General features: G+C 46.2%; 1 protein-coding gene across 2 annotated transcripts in view; it reads left to right on the forward strand.

Moving 5' to 3' along the window:
- TNKS2 (tankyrase 2) overlaps positions 1–24,054 on the forward strand; it is a 689,601-nt gene that overhangs the window by 152,458 nt on the left and 513,089 nt on the right. For both annotated transcript variants that reach the window (XM_085605833.1, XM_085605841.1), the window contains exon 14: positions 16,814–16,959. In XM_085605833.1, the coding sequence (XP_085461959.1) occupies positions 16,814–16,959 (146 nt within the window). The remainder of the gene's footprint in view (positions 1–16,813; positions 16,960–24,054) is intronic.

Raw genomic sequence — 24,054 nt, forward strand, 5'->3', positions numbered from 1 at the left:
TACATGGATAAAAAAGTATCTCTCGCTTAAATCCATCAATTACCCTTGTGGAGCCATAGCCTCGCGTACCGGCTCATTCATGAAGGTCACCCAAAGGCTCCTTGTGTGAGTCCTCGTGGTGGTTCAGCATTCAGCCGTAATGCCAATCTATAGGTAGTGTAATTTCAATATACTCAGACATCTATTTTTTATATACTCTTAGCAGCAAACTAGCATCTCACACTAATGCACCGAGCCCCTTGTTTTTGCTGATCTCTTGTTTCTCTACATATTTGTCAGCGCTATACTGGGATAAATTCTTACGCAATGATATGTAATCACACATGAACCACTATACCCCATTACTGCTAAAGCACCATCAACCAGGCAACGAGAGGCTGTTTTTATAAAAGATAACTTCTGGCCCCATTCTCTCAAGATTTTCTCGATGTTGTTCCCATGGGTAGATAGCTAACATACACGGGATCAGTCTCAATATCATGCAAGACCCCTTTCCTCTCACTCAACACCTCCTTACCACCCAAAGCCTCACGGAGCTCCTTATCTCCGCCGGTCGAGTGTGTTGTGTTCCCGCGTCCGCTTATATTCCCTTCCCGTGACCGCTAATCGGCTCGCAGGATAAGTATAAGCGCCATTTTGGATTGGGGAGGTATTTGATACGGGATCGAGTTTAAGCACTTGTACGTGCCGATCAGATATATACAGAGCCAGCTTCCTACACTTGTCTGAACCAGTTTTAAAAAAAACACAAACTAACTGGAAAATCCTTACCAACGCCGTCAAAACCATAGTCGATGGTACCTACAACTAAGATTTCGACGATGGCGGGCATAGCGTCAGAGTCTGCTGTTGACTTTCACCATCCCGCCGACTACCTCGTCCACTAAAGTATCCGCATCGACGAAGACCACCTTGTCGTCTAAGACCACCTCATTGACGAGAACTGTTCCTACACCATCCGCAAAGACCTCCTCATCGATATAACAACTTGCAGAGAAGTCTTCCTCCTCATCTAAATTAAAGCAAAAGAAGCCACATATGCTGATTTTGACTGCACCATCATCACTACTGTCGACGAATGCGTTGACAAGACCTTTATTTGGTATTCGTCCTGAATGTATATCACCTAACAAGGTGTCTCCACTACCACCCAGACACTTGCACAGATCGGAACCGAAAAAGTCGGCGCCAAAGCCACTTTCGGACAATGAGGAACTTTTTCGCCCGGATCCCACGCAAAAAAGGATTTATATCGATCCAAAAACCAGACCTGTCACAGCTGTGCCATACAAGAAAAGGAAGCTGGACACAACACCTCCTCCAGCTACCGTAAAGAAGAAGGACTTTGCCACCTCACCCATTCGTCCTTCCTCTCCTATATTACCTCTCATCCCACACCCCTGCCCCCACCTCCTTCCCCTCTATCTCCTTCACATACACCACCTCCACAGGATGATGATGATGATTTAGGGGGAGACCCAGATGATCCTACTGATCCTCATGATCCTTTTACACTCCCGGACACGGCACCCTTAGACGACTGGGCTTTCCCTTTACCTGACCTTCCTGATCCCACTACATACCCTTCCAAACCCTCCCCTCCTGATGACCATTTAGGGTTTGGACAACTCATAAACAGGGCGGCACTGTTCCATGGCGTTACCATGCACACAGATACACCTGAAGAGGACTTTCTCCTCGACACCTTTGAGCAGTCGCAAAAATCTGTTCAGATCTTGCCCATGATTAAGGGAGTGATAAAGCACGCCACTGAGGATTTTAAGGACCCTGTTAGAGCTAGGGTTCTTAACCCCCGAATAGAAAAAAAAAATATAGACCGGCCCCGCAGGATCCCGCGTACATCAAAGCGCAGCTCCCTCTAGACTCTTTAGTCGTGTCAAATGCAAGGAAGCGGGCTAACTCCCAAACAGGAGACACACCGCCCCCCTAAACTCTCGGAGGCCTCGGGGGAAAAAGGGTTGCCGCCCAAGCTGCTAACCACTGGTGTATTGCCAACACACAAGCCCTTTTGGCTCAATATGATAGGGCTCATTATGACCAGCTAGAGGATCTTTTGCAACACCTGCCTGATCAGTACAAATCCCAGGCCAATGACCTCATTCAAGAGGGAAAGCTAATATCAAATGCCTCAATCAAATGTGCAATAGACGCAGCGGACACCGCCTCTAGGGCAGTCAACACAAGCGTGTTACTTAGAAGCCACGCATGGCTACGTATTTCCGGCTTTAAGCCGGAAGTACAATCAACCATTCTTGCTCAACCCTTTAATCGGGAGCAACAATTTGGACCCGCAGTCGACGCTGCACTAGAAAAGATGAAGAAAGATAATGAGACTGCCAAATCAATGGGAGCATTTCAGTCTACACAACCCCGAGGCTCCTTTCGACGCTCCTTTTACAGGGGAGCCTCCAAAAATGTGGGAACAGACACCTCTTCCACTTTCAAAACCTCTGGACAAATATCCCCTAACGGAGGATATTTTAGAGGAGGATACAGGGGAAACCATACCAGAGGACGGGGCAACACCAACACCCGCACCTCTCCAGCCACTAAACAGAGACTTACCTCCACTCCCCCCAGACCATTCCACTCCGGTCGGGGGAAGACTCCAACAGTTCCTACCTGTCTGGGATTCCATCACAACAGACAAGTGGGTAAGACAAATTATCCAGTTTGGCTACTGCCTCGAACTCACAAACACCCCCCCCAAACATACCACCCAAACATCGTCCAAAGTCACCACACCATCTCACGCTCCTCAAACAGGAAATTCATTCTTTGCTTCAAAAACACGCAATAGAACCAGTCCACTCCAACATCAGGGTGCAGGAGTATATTCTCTATACTTCCTCATTCCCAAAAAGGAAGGGACTTTAAGACCCATACTCGACCCCAGGCTACTAAACCAATACATACAATCAGATCACTTCCATATGATCACTCTCCAACAAGTCCTCCCACTACTTCAACAGGGCGACTTCCTTGCCACATTGGACCTAAAGTACGCATACTTTCACATCCCTATGCATCCCGCTCACAGGAAATATCTACGATTTGTGGTTGACGGGCAACACTATCAGTTCACAGTTCTCCCATTCGGAGTGACAACCGCACCCAGGGTATTCACCAAATGCTTAGCAGTTGTGGCAGCGCATCTCAGGAGACCACAAATCCATGTCTTCCCCTATCTCGACGATTGGCTCATAAAAGCCAATACTTTCGACAAATGCGTTCTCCACACTCACCGCACTATTCAAACCCTACACGACTTGGGATTCACCATCAACTATCCCAAATCTCAACTGCAACCCTCCCACATGCATCAATATCTGGGAGCCACCATAAATACATCCAAGGCCATAGCTTATCCCAGCACAGCCAGGATAGCCAACATACAAAATCTCATCTCAAAATTTCAAACGCAACACTCTCTTCCAGCAAGAGTGTTTATGCAACTGTTAGGCATGATGGCGTCATGCATCTCCATCGTACCCCACGCATGACTTCAAATGCGGCCCTTGCCAGAATGTCTAGCACAACAGTGGAACCAGGCTCACGGACAACTTACTGATCTGGTGTTGGTGGACAGTCGCTCACTTCGTTCACTAAAATGGTGGAACACCATCAACCTGTCCAAAGGGCGGCCGTTCTTAAAGCCTCTTCCACAAGTAGTGCTGAACACCGACGCATCTCTGACGGGGTGGAGAGCCCACCTCCTTCAATACACCACTCAGGGCAGATGGACCACTCAACACAAACTGCTCCATATCAATCACCTCGAACTCCTAGCGGTGCTCCTAGCACTAAAATCCTTTCAAGTACATCTAAAGAACAAAACTGTCCTCATCCGCACAGACAATATGACGACAATGTATTACATACAGAAACAGGGGGGGACACATTCTCTCCAACTGTCCCGACTTGCACAGCAAATCTGGAGATGGGCAATTCCCCAAAACATCTACCTGCTAGCGCAACACCTTCCAGGCGTTCACAACCAGTTTGCCTATCTCCTAAGTCGCCAGACACAGCAAATCCACGAATAGGAATTACACCCCAAAGTCCTATTCCCATTCTTCCAAAAATGGGGCCAACCAGACATAGATCTGTTCGCCACTCACGAAAACACAAAATGCCCAACCTTCGCCGCCAGGTTTCCACAGTCGAAGGGCAATGCAATATGGATGAACTGGTCAGGCAGATTTGCATACGCTTTTCCGCCTCTCCCACTCATTCCATTTGTGGTACGCAAGCTGAAACAACAGTCGCTAAAACTGAGCCTAGTAGCTCCCACTTGGGCACGTCAACCCTGGTTCACCACACTTCTAGAACTATCGCTAGTTCCACATCAAAAATTGCGCCTCTCCCCGGCTCTATTAACCCAGAGCCATGGAGAAATCAGACACCCAGATCCTCAGACACTGAACTTGGCAATCTGGCTCCTGAAGTCTTGGAGTTCGGTTACCTCAACCTCCCACCGGACTGTATGAATATCATAAAAGAAGCTAGAAGACCTACCACTAAAGCGTGTTATGCAGCAAAATGGAAAAGATTTGCCATTTACTGCGCTAACAATGACATACGTCCACTAGATGCTTCCATCCAAAACATTATTTGCTATTTACTACACTTGCAAAGATGCAATTTAGCGTATTCCTCCATACGTCTACACCTAGCGGCCTTAGCAGCCTACTTGCAAAATAGACAACACCTGTCCCTCTTTAAGGTACCAGCCATCAAAGCATTTATGGAAGTTCTTAAAAGGATTATCCCTCCAAGATTATCACCTTCCCCAGTGTGGAATCTCAATATTGTTCTCACAAGGCTCATGGGTCCTCCATTTGAACCTATGCATAAATGCGAACTGCAGTTCCTAACATGGAAAGCGGCTTTCCGTATTGCAATCACATCCCTACGGAGAGTAAGTGAGATACAAGCCTTAACTCTTGAAGAATCATTCTTACAACTACATCGTAACAAAGTGGTTCTTAGGACAAACCCGAAATTCCTCCCTAAAGTCATTTCCCCTTTCCATCTTAACCAATCAGTCGAGCTACCAGTCTTCTTCCCTAATCCAGACTCAGTAGCTGAGAGAGCCCTTCATACCTTAGATGTTAAAAGAGCCTTGCTTTATTACATCGACAGAACCAAACCTTTTCCCAAAACCAAACAGCTGTTTGTTGCTTTCACTCCACCACATAAAGGCAACCCCATTTCCAAATCAGGTATAGCCAGGTGGATAGTTAAATGTATCCAAATATGTTACCAAAAAGCTAAACGCACTCTTACAGTTCCCCCTCGAGCGCACTCCACGCGTAAAATAGGGGCTTCCATGGCATTCTTAGGGAACATTCCCTTAGAAGATATTTGCAAAGCAGCCACATGGTCTACCACACACACCTTCACTAAACATTACTGTGTTGATGTGCAATCCAAACAACAAGCTTCAGTAGGCCAAGCTGTCCTAAAAACTCTATTCCAAACTGCTGCAACGGATACAGGTGACCACCGCTAGGGGAGACACTGCTATATAGTCTATCCTAAGTGTGTGATCTGCAGCTCATATGCCTCGAACGGAAAATGCTACTTACCAGTATGCATCTGTTCTTGGCATGTAGAGCTGCAGAGCCACACATGGCCACCCGCCTCCCTGGGACCTGTATCCGTTCCAGCATTGTCTTAATTAGACACTACACATGGACATCCTTTCTCTTTATTTCTTATACACTCCATCATTTCCCATCATGGCGAAAAACAATCTGAGGATGGAGTGGATGCCCATGCGCACTGTTGTCCAGAGGAGGAGTCCCCTATCTCGTGACCAAAGGCTCCTTCCGAAGACAAAAACAACCTGCAATCATCCGAGCCCAACACCAGATGGCGATCTTATCCTAAGTGTGTGGCTCTGCAGCTCTACATGCCAAGAACAGATGCATACTGGTAAGTAGCATATTCCTTTTATACAAACAAATTGGTCTGAGTTCAGTCTTTGAGTGTGTAACATAATTTCTTGCCTGAGTGTGTACAATAAATGCTTAACACTACCCTCTGATAAAGCCTAACTGCTCGCCCACACTATCACAAATAGAGAGTAAGGTACTTATGTACTTCTACCTCTACTTTGGTATAGTGTATACAGAGCCAGCTTCTTACACCATCCAGCCGCGAGAGACTCCAGCACCCGATCTGACGCCAATTGAGACCACTGTACCAAGCCCCACTGCTCGAGGAGAAGTGGACCAATTGTTTCCCTGAATGCCCGTGGATCTCACGGGTCGAGCCCCCCTGTAAGTTCCCCGGCCTGGCACCCCCAGCTTGCAGCCTCTTTCTGACTGGATCGTTCTTCCATTGAAGTGAGTTGGACGCCCAACGCCATAACACATCTCTGCACCTGGATGCCCCAGAGCCTCCCGAGGTCACCTGTTGGTGTGGCCTTGGACCTTGCCCCATGCTCACCTTAAGTCCTGAAGAACAGTCCTTTAAGCTGCTGCTAAGTGCCCCAATGCACTACATGTTTTCCCCCATACAATAACATTACTGCACCCAGAAATTGCAACTTTTGAAAACTGTAAAATTCAGAACTAGAAAAGTAGTTACTTTATTCAGATTTTTGTATCTAAATTCATATAAAAAGTATGTTATTTTTATAAATTGGTGTCGTATTTCTTTATTGCATTTATGTACCAATAAATGCTTAGCACTAACCTCTGATATGTCTAACTGCTTGCCAACACTACCTCAAAGAGAGCATTTGGGGTATTGTTTGTGCCTCTATAATTCCGTTGGGGTTTGCTTGGACTCTTTACTCAGTGTGCCTCTTTTTGAGCCGCTATATAAAGATCCAGCTTCCTATACTCGTAACCTTCCCCCAGGTCATTTTAAGATGACAGTTGGAAAGATAGAAAAAAGAGATCTTTTAGGCTCTCCTCGGCTTGACTTCATGTCTATTGTAAAGTCTCCAATACACCTATGCTCTGACTGACTCTTATTTGAAGCCAGAGCTGGTGGATATTCCTCCACCGCTTGAGCCTCCTCTGGCACCTCCCAACGCCATCCACCGCTCCAGTGCCACTGCTGCCAGTGCTGCTTGCAGTCTGGGCTACCCTCCATTTCTGGCACCCTGGGCCGATCTACCTTTATTTCCCCACACCACTCTGGAGATGTTCTGGGATGTATCGACCTCCCCTGGATCACTGTTAGTCCTCATGGAATTGATTGGGATCTGCATTTGGGGTTGAGTCAGCTGTATCCTCTGGTCTCGAAGCATTCCCATATTTCCACTAGGCAATCTCTAGGTGCCATACAGAGTTGTGCTGACACCAGTGCCATCACTGGTTGCCCCTACAGTGTCCTCTACACCTGGAGCACTGCCTCCTTCTACAGCAACACGTATGCCTCCTCAGGACCCTCCATTGGCACTCGTCCAAATGGAGAACTTCGCTCTAAAAATACCATGACCATGCCCTGTTCCAGGTTTAAGAGACTAAAATGGGGAGGCAGTTGTTTTACCACCGAAGCCCCAGCCCTGTGGAACAGCCTACCTATAAACATCAAGGCAGCTCCAACACTGTTGGGCTTCAGGAAGCTAATAAAAACCTTGCTTTTCAATTCTTAGGTGCATAATTACTCTCAGCACCTAATACCCTCACCTGAGTGCCACTCAAACAGCGCTGAGACACCTATGGGTATTCGAGCGCTTTAGAAACATTTTAACATAACATAAAATTGTCATCCAAAAGAGAGACACAAAGGTAAATTGACGAGGGAAGATTCAAGAAGGATCGTGCTGGTTGTCTCCGCTGTTATTGGCAGACCGAACACAATCTTTTAAAAAAACGTCTAATTCAGACCCATTGCAGATGCCCAAGAGGGTGACAGCAGCAAGAAAGCTCCGCTACTGCCACAACGCCACCTCTCCTCTGACCCAGCAGCTACGTAGCACTACAAAATGCCAGTGGTCTTGACACGTCTCCTGACATTGACCCAAGACCAGGTCCAGCTTTGAAAGAGATATCATTATTCTCTGCTGTCCTCAGAAAGGTTGCTGATGTACTTGAGTTGCCTCATCTCACTATGAATTTGAAATCGTATATCCTCAACAAGGTGCTCCGGTCCGATTCCACCATAACAGAACCATTGCTTCCATTCAACGAGGCCCAGAAGGAGCTTATAATAGATACCTGGGGGAACCATCTTCTGCACCCACAGCAATTTAAACAGTGGCTAAACTTTACAGATGAGCTTTAGGCTATCTGGCGTTCTTCTCTGTCCACACTGCACTAGAGTTTTGTAGTGCAGGCCTCTTCCTGCCACAAAACAGCATCCAGGTTCCTTCCTGACCCACCTGCCTGACAGAGAATACAAATAGGTGATAGTAGAGAATGTTTTTCTCGGCCCATAGCGTGGTTACCATCACTTTGCTAACTTCCTTATTGAACAGTGTACCCAACCCTTGTAGGCTTTAGCAACCATAATTGGGCCCAGTCTACCAAATAACCTTAAAGGCCATTATGAGATGAGAAGGTTGTCGACGACCTCCAAAATGGCTCCAGGCATATTAATAACCAGAGAATGGGTTCCTCTGCAGCCCTGGGCATACATGCCTAGCTGCAGTCTACTGGTTTCTCTGAGGATGTCCAAGCCACACTAATGGACATGCCTGTTGACCGATTGCCATTCTTTGGAGACAAGGCAGACATGGCCTTAGAGCAATTCAAGGGTGTTAAAACCATGACCCGATTGTTGGGTCTCCAGTTCCCTGCCAGAGATTACACCCAGGGCTGGAAATATCCATAAAGTGGCAGAACTGCACACGTTGGAGTTCAATCCTTGCTGCCTGCTTGACCAGATTGTGTCTCCCTAGGAAATTAATTTTCTTTTTCCATGATGATCACATTTGAGAGTGCTTTCAATTCATCCAGTTTTGTATGTATGCTGCACGAAAACCTTACTGTATATGCTTAACCAGTGTACATTGTTCACATGAAAACTGAACAACCAACTTGTCACTTGGTTCCCTCATGGCCTTTTTGTCTCTTGGCCCATGTGTGTAGGCTATTTGCATGACACAGGTTTTGATAGCTCTTCATGTGCTTTGCCACTTATATTTAAGCCTGACTCCTGGCTCAGCCTTTGCTTAGATCTCCCTGTTTATTTGCTGACTTGCCCACTTCTAAGTGGATGTCTTTTTTCGGATCCACATGGCATCTGCAAACGGTGTCTTGGACCTGATCATGATGCTGCCGCCTGCGATTGATGTTCCTTGTTCTACCCCACTGCGTAAGACAGTGGGAGGCCAAGTTATTGTTTGTCAAAGGAGATGGCAAACCACTCCCTTTCTACTGGTATGTCTCCTGAACAGGAATGATTTCACACAAGTTCTTTCCACAAAAAACATAAAAAGTAAGGGTGAGTAATACTCTTGATGTAAATTTCTCATTCCTGAGACTGTACTTGCACTGGCCTTCCACAACACCATGCTCTACTTCATTCCCTAAGTCAATTCTGAAGCGCCAAAAGATTTGGTTGTGCTTTAATTTGTAGAACGCATGGCTACCCAACACAAGGTTCCCAGCCCAGTAGGCAAACTGTTGCAAAACTAATCCAGAATAGTGAACAGCCAGATCTTACACGATGAAAAACAATTCTTCAATTATTTTATAAAGAAGATTCACTGGTGGAAAGTCACAGCCTTAGATGGAGAGAATTCCAGTGCTCCGAGACCTAAGAGTAGAAGGAACATCCTCCGTCTCTGGATTCCACAACTCTGGGTGTCAAGGCCAATATACAATTGTAGGGCTTCAGTGTTCTTGTAGAGGTGTAGGATTTAATCAGCTGTCTCACTCAAGAAGATAGGGCTTGTATTGGAGAAGGGACCAAAAGGTGACCCACACAACTTCAAATTGCATGTGCTTTCCAACAGGGAATCAGTGGAGATCAGTCTGAGTGGAGGATGACTGTCCTGTGGGGTTTCGTACAAGGAGACGTGCAGCCACATTTTATATGATCTGCAGTTCAGTTATAACAAGGCCCGAGTAACACCTAAATAGAGAGCATTTCTGTAGTACAGGTGATAAGTAATCATCTCCTGTACCAATATTTTCTGTGTGGATGGGAGAAAGAGTCCATAAGATGTTCCTCAAAGTCACCACAAGGCTGAAACAGTAAACTGATAGTTTCCTGAAGTGGTGTTCAAAGGACGGCTTGTAATCAAACCAGACCCCCTTTTTTATAATGTCTACTTTCGCTGGGGAACTTGCTGGGGAACAGGCCAAGAGTGTCTTGCCACCAGGCCAAAGTACAAAACTAGATTGTTGCCTTTCTTTTCTTAGCTGCCTAGCGCTATTGCCCTAGTCCATAGATAGTGAAATGACCAGCTGAGCGTCGTCTATATAGGAAACCAGGGTAAAGCCGAAAGGTTGCACAATATCAGCTACATAGACATTCAAAAGCGCTTAGCTTAATGAGAATATCGATGAAACCGGCATGCCAGTGGGAAGGTATTGGAATAGAGGGGCTTCTTGTAGACTTAGAGACATCGCTCTTGAAAGAATGAGTCAAGCCAGACTGGTATTTCTGCCGACATGGAGTCTACCTAAAAAAATCTTAAGAGACAGAGTAAAAAGTCAGCACTCAAATCAAGAAAGGTTATAACCACTGTTAAAGGTACCTCTCAGTTCTTCTGACAAAGCGAGTCGTGCCGACTCTGTGCTTTAGTGACAGCGAAACCCGACTGACAGAAATGAAGATTATCCTCTTCAATGCAATCTGGTAGTCGATGATTAATATGTCTCTCTAGGGTCTTAGTAGGTAGAGAGAGGAGAGAAATTGGTTGATAGTTTTCCGGAGATGTCTAGGCTCATGGTTTTTTCAGGAGTGGTTTTGCCACCGCATGTTTTTACTCATTGAGGAGCACTGCTGTGGAAACTAAGAGATTAGGATGATCTCTTGGGGCTGGGTAAATAACAGATGCAGCCTTCTTGATGGCGTGAGGTGGAGTGGGTCCAGGGAAGGCAGGGAGGGGGAGAAGGTATGCTTTTGGCCCTCCCCAAGGGTAGACTTGTTCTTTTGGGTTTGGTGGCTCCGACCCTGATTCTTTCTGGCTCCATGCCTCCCCAGGATCTGGCCTTGCGCCTATAATAGTCACAGATAGAACCATACCGCCGGTTAACTTTGGAGCTGGTCTCGCCAGCGTGTCAGATTCATGTTTGACACCGCCATCGAAGCCTGTTGAAATTATTTAGATGCATAGAAGTTAAGAGCTTGCCTTGAGAAACAGTTTCTTCCTAGTGCCTAGACATTTGCCCAGATCAAGGAGTTATGCAGTCCTGACAACATAACCATGCTGTATGAGCATTAAGGGTGCACAAAAGATGCAGATTCTGAGGACGACAATCTACATCCTCCTTACTCTGGTGCAGACCTTTGTCCTTACTGTGATGTAGGTACACTTGCAAAGGAGACATCCCTTACATTTCTGGGCCCCGATAGAAGACATGGCCTCCTTTACCCCAATAATATTTAGAATTTTGGAAACCTTGCCCTCTGAGGAACCAAACACCAACATTTTGTTAGAAATCTTGCAAACTACTCGGTTATATGCAGAGCCCTTCCGCCCTTCCTCCCATTTTTCTTTTGCTTTTAGTTTTGTATAGCGCAAACTAGACCCGAAGGTATTGGAGCACTTTACATGAGCACCAGTTAAGTTACAGACACATTCATTTTTGTTGGGCACAGGGAGATCAAGTGATTTGCCCAGAATCTCAGGATGTTGAGCATCCCTGCCGAGACTCGAACCTGGTTCCCCCCAGCTCTGAGGACGACCGCCCTTGCCATTGGGCCATATCCTCTCCCCTAACAAGGTGCTGCAATAAATGTCTTGGCGTCTTAGTAAAAGCCCCTTTGGGCCCAGCAGTTTAAAGACTAATGGTTCAACTCCATAGGAAAGCAAATTTTGTCCTCTTATCTGGCACTAGAGACCATGTTAGTTTAGGCTTTTTTTCCCATACTGAACCCCAATGCCTGTTCTATGGCTGCTTTAAACTGGGGTAAACTGGACGCTATGGAATAGAAGGCTTTTGCATCAGGCAGTCTCACTCTTCTTCCAGCGAATGCCACATGCCTGCTAGATGCTGTGCCCAAGCCTTATTAAAATTGGCCAAGCTGACATCTGTTGGCCTATGAACCATATAACCACTATTTTCTCTTCTCGAGTCAGTGACTATTTGGGTGCTTCAAAGTTAAACCTGAAGTGCGGCTTGGATCCCATTCATACTGTAACCTCGTCCATGGGCACAACTGTTACACAGGGCATGCGCTCCACTGACTATTCTTGGAGATGTCCAGCACTGTGATGGACAAGATCTTGAATGGCAAGTGACTTTTCAGAGAGAAGGCCAAACTCCTTCCTTCAGTACTCAAGAAAAACAAGTCTGTGCTCCCTGCCCCACCCCCGAACAGCCCCTCCTTCCCCCACTGGAACTGGCATTATCAGCACAGTTCCAACAGCAATACAAGCTTCCATCTTCCAGTCTGTCCTGCTCGGAGGTGTAAACTGAGCTTCACCATTGGGTCTCAGCACTGCCAGTTCACAGTATTGCAGTCCAAGCTGACTATCATGCCTCATTTTTAGGACTCGCCTGGTGTTAGCAGTGCGCATGCACTCCTCTCGCCATGCAAGGGCTTCTTGGAATCAATACGGATTCTGAAGTGTTCAGAGACTGTGAGAAAGTGCCCTCTTTCTTGCATGGTATGCCCCCACTTTTTGCTGAATTGCTGATGTTCTTTGACTGAGTGTGCCCTGGGCTCCTGCTAATCCGGTACCCAGGGCATATGTTCCTTCCCTAAAACTGCATTGAGGCCTAAACCCAATTGGCATCTCTGGCCACATGTCCGCCCCTGGTAAATGTTACCACAGGTACCCAGGGCACTGTGACCAGAGAAGGCCTCTAAGGGCTGCAGCACGTATTGTGCCACCCTCAGAGACCCTGTACCCTGACACTCATACACTGCCTTTGCACACTTAGAGCTTTGGTGCAGAACAAAGTGAAGAGTCGACATGGTACACATCTGTGTGCCGTGCCCACAAACCACTGCCCTGGCATACGTCAGCCACCCCTCTAGCTGGGTGCCCTATGCCAGTGGTGAGGGTATGGTGCATGAGCCCTGTACCCCTACAGTGCCCAAGTCCATTCCTGGGGACTGCAAGTGCAGTGCAGCCATTAAGAGTTTATGGTGCTGGGAGTTTGTCATTATGAACTCCACAACACCATAATGGCTACACTGAAGACTGAGAAGTTTAGTATCAAACTTCTCAGCACATTAAACCCACACTGATGCCAGTATGGGATTTAATGTAAAATGCACAACAGAGGGCATCTTAGAGATGCCCCCTGAAATCCGACCAACTACTAGTGACCTGACTGAGTGGCTGCGTAGGCTGCCACCACCAGACATGTTTCTGGACCCCTGGGTCGAGAGCCTGCTGCTCTTGGGGGACCTGAAACAATACACATCCTGGGACGAGGTGCCAAGCCTCCTCCCCCAGGATGGGCAGGGTTCACGAAGGAGAAGCTTCAAAGGCATGCCGCCTTTGTAAGCCTCTCCAGACCATTTGCTGCTTTCAGCAACTGGTCCCCACTGATTCTACCCCCCACTTTGGTCGGGAGAACCGGTGGGAAAAACAAGTGAGGAAGGGAGGTGTGCCCACCTCTGCCAGCTCCACCCCTCAGGTGGGGAGGCGAGGTGAAGCACAACCTTGAGTCCCCGCCATCTTGAGGATGGGGGACCCGGCCAACCAGGGACAGGCTCCTGCCCCCCTCCCACAGGAGAGTTGCAGAATAGGGGGTGTACCCACCCCAGGGAAGGGACCCATTGGTCCCTGCCCTTTACCTACTGTAACGCCCCTAAATGTATTTAGGGGGCACCCTGAACCTTGCTTCCTCAGATTAGAAACCACAAGAAAAGTAGATGAGAAGGACCGACGAGCCGTGTAGAGCTAACAAGAGGACGACACCCACTGACTTGGCCCCAGCCCTGTAGGCCTGTCTCCCCTCGAACCTGCTCCTGCGAAATCCTGGCGTGTCCTGCAGCCAGCAACCTCACAAACCCCAGAGGACCTACCTGCCTTCACTTCAAGGACTCTATCTCCCGAGAACACCGAACATATTTAAACTTTAGCTTCTGGTGCCAGCCAGAAACCGCGAATCCAGCACACACTGCAATCGCCGACCCCGGCCCGAGCGAACCAACACCACGAGGAGGTCCCCCTGGCGATCCTGACCCGAGATCCGGCGACCCCTGACCTTCCTCAAGCCTCCAGACGACGCCTGCAGCCTCAAACCCCACGGCCTTGTGTGCCCAAACCAGCTGTGCCTAACCAACCCATGACATCCCAACTTACCCCTCGAAGTGGTGGTCGCACCCAAAAGGTCTTCATCCCCGAGCCTGCAGCCTTTCTTCAAACCAGAGGATCTCCATAGAAAACCAAAGGGCACCCGATATCGAAATCGCCCTCTGCATCCGGCCGCCCCAGTGTCGCTGAGGGTGCACTTTTGGTGCCTACTTGTTTCCCCCTTTGCCCTGACCTAAACCCAAGGAGCTTTGCTCCCACAGCCGTGTGGCCTTCTAGCCAGCAGCCATCAACCAGAGACCCCCTATCCTCCATAGGATAACATTGGGCCGCAACACTCTGCACCCGGCCGCCTTAGTGCCACTGAGGGTGCAACAGTGCATAACTGACCCTGGGGGACCCCTGAGTCCTCCATACTTAATGCTGGCTCACGATTGAAAAGTAGGCTTCTTAGTCCCTCCTTGTTACTGCCCTGTCCACTTTTGGCCCCGCCCACCGGGATTGGATCTCTCACTTGCGGCGTTAGTATCCTTCATTTGCTGAGACGCACTATATTTTTCGCACAACGCCGACAGCTTGTTTCCCCCAGACACAGGCTTTATGGCACTCCGCAGCATTGTTCCTGCTCTTCGGTGGTGTTTTTTTCCCTTTGCGCTTTGCCTGCTAGAGTTGATGTGTTCTGTGCTGGTTATGTTGTGCTTTGTGCAGCGTTTCCTCTGCAAATGATCCTGTTTTTTGATGCCTGTTTTGCTTCAGATGTTCTATGATGGTGGCGTGTTTCGTGCTGTCTTACTCAGCGGTTATTTCTTGTGCCTGCTGCTGGCTTTACTACATTCTGCGAGCACACGTTTCTCCCTGTGCATGTTCCTTGGTTACTGGCTGCTTGTTCTCTCTGCCTAGTAATCTCCCTGAGGATGGGGCTCAGTGGGGGTGGATTGAGACCCAGCTTCGGTAGGGTAGCCATAGCTAGTGCAAAGTGGGGTGGTTAGTGTCTGGGATGGGAAGGCGGGGCGAGGCATGCTCCGTAAGCAGCTCCAGGCATCTGCTGACCTAGATTGCCTAGTTCCCGAGGCGCTAATCTTTGAGCACATACACCCTAAGAAATCAGATTTGACTGCCGTCTTCAATATCTCTATTTAGTTCAGAGTGCCGCGAGACCATACAAATGGTATCAGGGCGCTATCAATTCTGGTGACCTCTCTAGTTGGGCATCGAAAAGGTTAGAAAAGCGATATACCAGATTCATTTCAATATAGTCCATACCAGATTCATTTCAATAGTCTTGAAACAAACCGACACAATATTCAAAGGCAGAGAAAACAATGTACCCCCGCAGAAGAAAAGCTCCCTCTTGCATTTAAACGTGGAAAATCACACAGCTAATTGCAAAAACCACGCAGTGCTTCATTCTGCACACTAAAGCAACAGCACATTTTACAAACCATCTGCATTCCGCACTGGCCACATATAGTTCTCTGGAAGTAACATAAGGTGGCATGTGCTCAAACAAAGGTGCCCCTGGCGCCAACAGAGCGTTGCTTCCCTGTTAACCCTTTCGGACGTTGATGCTTGATATTTTACAAACATTAGGACCTTCGCAATGACCAAGCAGCTTTGCACAACCCACTTTACATGTTCGAGGTCCCATTCCAGCATGATAAAATCATGTAAACTTCAGCAGACCAGTCTAAAAGCATCACTTGATACCGAGACACGCGATACTAACTCGAGTGACCCGCAGAAAAAAACATCTCGACGAACCCACTGTGTATACTGGAATAAACAGATGTGTCGTCAGTCACTCACAATTTTGCATGCTCCGTTATCTACTCTAGACTCCAAATTTGGTTGTGTGGACAGCTTGAAACTTACTTGAGAATTAAGCGCGATCAACTGGACTAACATGCATCGCCTATTAGACCTATTAGCTTGGCCAATCTTTTATAGCCATCTTGTACAGCATCACGGGTGCTGTGCGTCATGTCTATAATAAAACAAGCATTGAAAATGCAACAGGTCTTGCCTTTGAAAAGTTAGCCATTTGCTTTGCTAATGGTATTGTATAGCAAAGCAAATGGCTTTAACTTAATAAAAGGTGTGGCCTATTGCATTTTCAATGCTTGTTTTCAAATGTTTTTGCAATGTTGTGCCTTCACTGAGATGGCGGGATTGTGTGTTTCTGTACTTGGATGGCTGATTCAGATGAGGTCCTTGGCACTAGTTAAGGGGTATCTTGAGCACACAATGATTTCTCTGCACAACATGTGCTTTACCAACAGCGCCCAAATGTCCCACCTCCTTCCAACTCATAGATGGACTTCCATAGGTTTGATCTTAGTGATAACCGATGTAAACAAAATAAAATATGTACTCAATTTTTCATTTTTAAAGTATAATCCTTTACAAACTGTAAACATTTATTTTTATGCTTCCTGTCCACAGAAACTATGTAATGCTCAAAGTGTAAACTGCAGGGATATCGAAGGACGTCAGTCCACACCACTTCACTTTGCAGCTGGCTATAACAGAGTGTCTGTTGTAGAATATCTTCTTCAGAATGGAGCTGATGTACATGCAAAAGATAAAGGGTGAGCATGAAACATGTTTCAGTGGTTTGATAAAGAAAATTGATATGGCTGTTTGATATAACCTTTTTATAGGTATGGGTTGTTAATATTTTGTGACCTTTGTTGTTAAAGTACATCAACTCTTAATATTTAATCTTGAAAAACAGCAGTAATTTTGAGTTTGTGATAGAAAAGTTATGTAATGCCTCTCTGCCTAAGAAGGGATGCAAACATACTATTTACTATAATTGGTTGCTTTGATTGTTGCTTCATAACACTTATAACGACATCAGAATGCTGTGATTCAAACTACATAACACCTTAATACATTGACATTATAGCTTAAGAATTTGAATAGGTGTACAACAGTTTCTCCAAGAGCATACGTTTAAGTTACCACAAGCTGAAAGCTGCCCAAGTCATCAGGACCAAGTAATGAAACCTTGGATACACTTGAACTCCCAATAGAAGTGACTGCATTAATTTTTTAGGTGACATTGGAATGAGCATGCAGATGACTTACTGTTTAGCACGTGCCCCAATGGTCATTTATAAAACGCACAGTTTTCTTGGTTGAGAAGTATCAATGGCTTGTAATGTTCCTATAGACTAAAGGTTTCAGTAGCGATGTTCAGCTGTCGATTTCCAACTTGTGGAATTAATGACACATAGCTGATCCTGGATGATCCAAAATGTGCACTTAAAGAAGCAATAGCTCTAGGATGTACCTCTAGATTGATCTCTTGCTTTAGAGGAAGTGTTATTCTCTTTTTAAATCCTGGTTGGTATTACCCCAATCCAACAGCAAATCATTAACTGTGTCTTTGGTTCCGCAATCTGCAGTTTCCTTCAGAGTGTGACAACGTTCCTTAGTGGAACTGCTAGCATTCCCAATCTCCTTTTTAGCTTTAAAATCTCCCCATCAGTCTTCAATTTCTTATTGAGAGCTAATTTATTTTCTCTTCTTGATCCTTCTCGTATCCCCCCCTCTATCTGGCCTTCATTTTTGGTGAGCTTTACTTGGGTTATTAATTGAACTTTTCAATCTTTTATGTCTCTAAGAAAGTGTTATCAAAGGGTAAAATGTCTCCACCAGGCACTGTTATGCCACCCCATCTTTTCTACAGCCCTGTTTTTGTCTGTCAATTTTGATAAAGGAGTTACTGAATCCTTACTTCGGAGGCCATAGGCTCTTTCCCTTTTCACTAATAATTAACAGTCTATCACAATTATCTGACCACTCTACTCTACTCTAATTTTTTAAACCGTACAAACTTAATCAGGATGTTAAAACCCAGTCCATAATATGTCATTATTGTATATTTGTAATATTCCTCTTTGCAATCAAGTTTATTTAGAGAATTCCAGACAATTGCTGGCAGTGGAAGCAACTGCATCCCCTCTTTTTGGAACCATAAATGGAATTCCCCTAATGCCATGATTTTTTTCTTTTTTTTTTGCCGTTTTATATAGCGGAAACTCAACCCGAATGTATTGGAGCTCTTTACATGAACACCAGTTACATTATACAAGGACACATTCATTTTTGTAGGTGCTGAGATGTTATGTGATTGCTCATAATTACAGGATTTTGAGTCGAGCGGAGACTCGAACCTGCTTCCCCAGTTCCAAACTCATCAGCTCTGGCCGTTAATGCCACACCTTACGCAACTCCGAGCCAAATCCTACTCTGCCTCCACAAGGTTGTGTCTTGATGCTGTACTGATGCACTCTGCCTCAGTTCATTCTGATTCAGACAGAATTATGCCTCTGTCTTGAAGTCACAGTCCATCGCTTCACAAGGTTTCAGTCTGACCAGAGCCAACCAGCCCTTGGGTATGACATGGGGATGAGGGGGGAGTACTTGTTTCAACATTAGGAGGATGGAAATTTGTATCTGGATTTCCAAATTGCCAGTGAATCGGACACTTGACCTGCCATTTGATTGTGTTCTTCCCTGAACCACCGACAAAAGAGTGCAATCTGGCATGTGGCAGAGGTTTTGGGCTTGCAATTGCCCATTATGGAAGTCTAACTGAAGTTTTCCAACCTGGACAAACTTAATTGTAGCCTTTACTCTCATTTATTGAGGACCTGACTTACACTCCTATGGGCCCCTGGGCTAAGCCCTTTTCATGCTAACCAATAAACAGGTTGCCAGATGCCACAGATCAAAGCCAGGCCACCCTTATTTTTGACTCCATCCCATCCCCCAGAGTTTGGTTCTTTAATCTTACACCAAAAGGGTGAATCCTAATTATTTCCCCCACGACTATTCTGCACCCCTCACAACCCCCCCAACACACTTTGGGAAATAGATGTTGTCCTCGGCCGTACTATTCGGTCAGTCCAATGCAAGTTGCTTGCTGGCAATATACACCAATGCCTTGCCAAGAAGACCGGATTGGCATTGGAATGGTTTAACAAAAGTCTGGCCATGTTCCATTCCCTAAGCCTTTCTACTCCCGTGAGAGTGTATCCTAACCAGTTTTGCCCCTTCTTGAGGAGACTGCAGAGGATTGGTGTACCTTTCGAGCCAGGGTCACTGCCACCCCAGTTAGTATGGTCTTGGGTGGGGATTACAGAGACAACACTCGGGTCATCAAGGATAATAAACTTTGCAGTCCCCTGCTCCTCCATCTGCCTCCAAGCTGCTTTAGTCTGCCCTTGGTGGCACACGACTATCCTGTAAAAGGTAGGATTGGTTACTTTCTCCAGGAAAGCAAAATATCACATCAAGATTTTTCAACAAGCCACATTCAATTCTGACCATCTCTCAGTGGTGAACTTGTACATTTTGCTCCAAGAAGTGCAGGCTCTTTTGGCCAAAGTAGCCATAGAGAGGAGTCTGGCCCAAGAATTGGAGACTGGCTATTATTCCTGTTATTTTCTCGTGCCGAAAGACTGCGGCCTTCATCCCATTTTAAATCTCTAGCCTTTTAATGCCTATTTGCGAAAGAACACATTTAAGATGCCTATGCTGGCCCAGGGTCTATCTGCCCTGGATTCAGGCAACTGGATGGCAGCTTTCATGTACCCTTCCAGCAGTTCCACAAACGGTACTTGCGATTCAAAATGAACCATGAGCATTTTCAATTTTCTGTGCTCCCCTTGGGCTTTATTGGTGCCACTTGAGTGGTGGTCGCAATACACTTTTGGAAGTCAAAAGATACCAGTTTTCCCCCCCTACCTCTACTGGATATTGAAGATGGGCTTGACACAATTAGTTGTAAACCATTTCCAGATGATGTCAAACCTGTTCAGGTCTCAGTGGGCCCAGCCTCAGGAAACCTATCTAAGTTCATCCATGTTTCGAAGGACACTGCAAAAGACCTCAATGGTGGCTCAACCACAATTCGACCTAGTGGCAGACCCCCTCTGCTTTACCCCACCCAGAGCTAATGGTGGTCACATATGTATCACTCTTGTAATGCAGACGATTTGGGGGGAATTGGGTATTAGAGGTTTCTGATCTCCTCGGGAGACTCATCTTCCCGTCAGCGTGTTGGAGTTATGCCATTCCTACGGACCTGAAGGCCTTCCTATCGCCAATCAAGGCAAGGGTAGTTCAGGTTCTCACAGTCTATAAACAACAAGGGTGCATGGTGGTTCTAGTGTCGTGAGGCGCTCTGCCTCTGGAGTAGCCTGGCGCAACTAGGCATTTCCCTAGTCATGAACACCTGGTAGGATCTTTGAACACCAAGGCGAATTAACTCCGCCTTCCACTCCTGGCGGACCACAAACAGTAATTACACTCTGAGGTGTCCAGGATATCTTTTAGCAATAAGGAGAACTGTTGCTAGATCTTTTCGCCACCGCAGTGAATGAGCAATGTCAAAGCTTTTTGTGCACTGGACTTTTCCTCCTAGAAGGCTTTCTCACAGAGCTACATTCCTGATGAAGTAGAGCATGGAAATCCTGTACACCTTCCCAATACTATTTCTCCTGACAGTGTTCTGAAGATCAGGAGTGACCATCCCCAATTCCTCCTAGTGGCTCTGGATTGGGCCATGAGAGTGCTGTTCCAGGAACCTTTTGGCATGAGCATTTGTTCTATCAGGTTACTGCTTTGGGAGGGCCTCCTGTCATAATAGCATAGCAGATTCTGCACTCAAACCTGCACAGTCTGCTCCTCCAAGGTGTAAATTGGGCATTAGCAGTTGACTTTATTCGATCTTCCTCCAGAAATTGTGGATTTTGTCCTGGCTGCTAGGTGTCCTTCTACTAAGACTTTTCACCAGGCGCTGGGATTTGTTTGAAGCCTGGTGTGGCACCCACAATGCTGATCCATTGAATATCCTTATCGTTCTGTCTCTGACCCCAGAAGAACATGTATTTGCCACCGTTATCTGTCTGCCATTTCGGCCTTTTTACATTTACTGGAGCAACCATCCATGTTCTAATGACCTGTTGTGATGAGATTTTTAAATGTTTAACTAATTTATATCCTTAAAATAATTTGTGATCCCACAGTGGGGATCTTAATTTGGTTCTCACTTTTGTCAGGATTTTCATTTGAACCCATGCACAGCTGTCAATTAAATCACCTGGCTTTGACACATTGTTCACATTGGCTTTGGCTTATTGCATGAGTAAAAACCAAGCTTTCTCGTTGCAGTCACCTTATACCACCTCCTTTCCAGCCAATGGTACTGTGGATCTAGAATTCTAGATGGTCTTTTTGCCTAAGTTTGTTACTGCTTTTCATGTGTGACAGTCCATCACTCTAGCAATGTTCTTTGATTCGCCCCACCATTCAAAGACGAAGAGACACTACATCAACTAGATCCTTGACGAGCTTTTGGTTTCTACATTGTCACACCTAAGACTACCAGGTGGACGATGGACTCTTTGTAGGGTTATCTAGGACAAAGAAAGGCAAAGCCGTGCAGAAACACTCTGTCAATGTGGATAGTCCTGTGCAGCAAGATGTACTACATGCTGGCCTAGAGGCAGCCCCCTCAAGTTTGAGAGCCCCTTCCACCAGAGCCAAGGCTGCTGTCATTCTATTGGCATGCAGAGTGCCTGTACTTGATATCTGCCAGGCTGGGATGTGGGTTTCTGTGCACGTGCTCACAAAGAACCTCTGCCTTGACAGTCCGGTCTGCCGAGAAGAGCATTTCACTTGTTAGATTCAGCAGGATTTTTTGATTTGAACCATTCCAGACACACCACCCTGGTATTTACTTCTTTGGTATCTATTCTAATGAAGAGGAATCTGCGTTTAGACATATCTACCAGAATAACAAGTTAGTTGCTTTCAGTAATGCTCGTTCTAGTGGGTACTCTGTCTAACCTCAGATTCCTCATCGCTTTCCTATCTCCCTGGTCTGCGGAATGGTCTCCTTTGCAATCGAAAAAGACCCCAGTGTAGGAGTCTGCACACTTGTATTGAATGATTCTTGTTGGGCTTTGCATCTGAAGGTGCAGGTAGTCAAGAAAGAAACTGATGTCTGTGCGCAGGAGTGGCATTTATATGAGGCTCATTTTGTCACTTCCTGGGCTGAAAGTCAGTGTGGAGTCACATAGCGCTACTACCAGCGAGCGAGATCAATGTTTTGAAATGTTCCGGATCCAGTCAGCTGCCTTCAGATGTTCTAAAGGTCAGGAAGCTATGGTTAGAAATATTATCAACTGAAAGGAGTGTTACCGAAGGTAAGCAACTTGTTCGCTACGGTCACACACTACCCGTTAGCACAAAATGTTTTGCATTGTCACGATTAAATCTCAACTCTAACATAAACCGTTCAAACAGCTCACTCATCTACTGTTCCTCGGGTGGAAACAAGTAACCTGCTACTACAATGGTTCTTAACCTGTGTGCTGGAGACCCCCCTGGGGTCCCCAGCTTCTGCTTAGGTATTCCGTTACTACTTACAAATTTGAAACATAATAGTAGCTTCATAAAGTGTATGTAAATAAAGAAGAAACATTTCAAATTAAAACATTGTAATTGTCCTCCGATTGATTTGTGGGAGCAGTGCAAGTGTAGACTATATTATGGACAATCAGTGGTCTCAGTTGACTTTAGAATAGCCTCAACCTTCTCATTTAAGAGTACATTTAGATGGTTTTATTTGTTTGTGAGTTAAATAAAAAATTTGATAGTTTGTGTTGTTTGATCAGTGCTTGTTTCTCTATTTTGTTTGAAACCGCCAAAGTGCTTAAGCCGGTGTTAGTGACTTTCAGTAATGCATGGGGGGGGGGGGGGGGGGACGACCCCAGTTTCCCAAAATGATTAAGTGGAGGTCCACAAAAGTCGGAGGATTAAGAACCACTGTGCTAGTACCTCCAGTGCCCAAACTGGCCTGAAGAATCTGCGCATATATTCTTTTGACCTGTTGTCCAAGATTCATGTGATAAATGTGCCAGTCAGTGTTGTGGTGTTAAAGTTAAGCTGAGACACCACCAGCATGTGTCGAGGAAGCTTTGGTGCTTGCAGCTTGGGTTTTTCCTCTGGCTCAGAATCGCACTCACCACCTAAACAAGCGTGGGTGCTTACCCCTGATTGTAACTGAGAGGACTTATATCCTGGTTCAGGCCTCTACACATATGTGCTCTTGTTTATCTTTCTTGGGGACTGCTGATTGCATTCTGGTTTGTCCTAGTGACTGAATGTTTCTTGGTGCTCAGTATACACAGCGGAACTGACTAGAACCATCTATCCACTGGGTTACACCATTCTGCTTAAACTGAGGAGACACTTTGTGGACTGCAGGTCCTCACCCTTGCAGAGTGGTGAGGCCCAGCTCCTTCCTTGGTGTGGTGGCGAATGTCTTTGGCTTGTCCTATCTCTGCTCATGAGCAATGTCTACCTTGTACAAGGTCATCTCTAATACTCCTCCTTAGCAGACAAAATGCTCTGTTCTTTGAAGTAGGGTCCTGGCAGTCCCTCCAGCCGTTCTTCCTTGATTTTCTTAGGTTTTTTGTCCCAACCTTGGCATGGAGAGTTGGTGGTGAATACTGTAGGAAAGTGACCCTTTTGGCTTGGTTACTCCCACTTTTTGTCTGATATTTGATGCCATTTTGACAGAGTGCACTGGGCTCCTGCTATCCAAGTCCCCAGTGCCAGATCTCTTTCCCCAAAACTGTACAATTGTTCCCTCAGTTGTCAAT

The sequence above is a fragment of the Triturus cristatus genome, chromosome 1_2 (genome assembly GCF_964204655.1).
Source record: "Triturus cristatus chromosome 1_2, aTriCri1.1, whole genome shotgun sequence".
Lineage (NCBI taxonomy): Eukaryota > Metazoa > Chordata > Amphibia > Caudata > Salamandridae > Triturus > Triturus cristatus.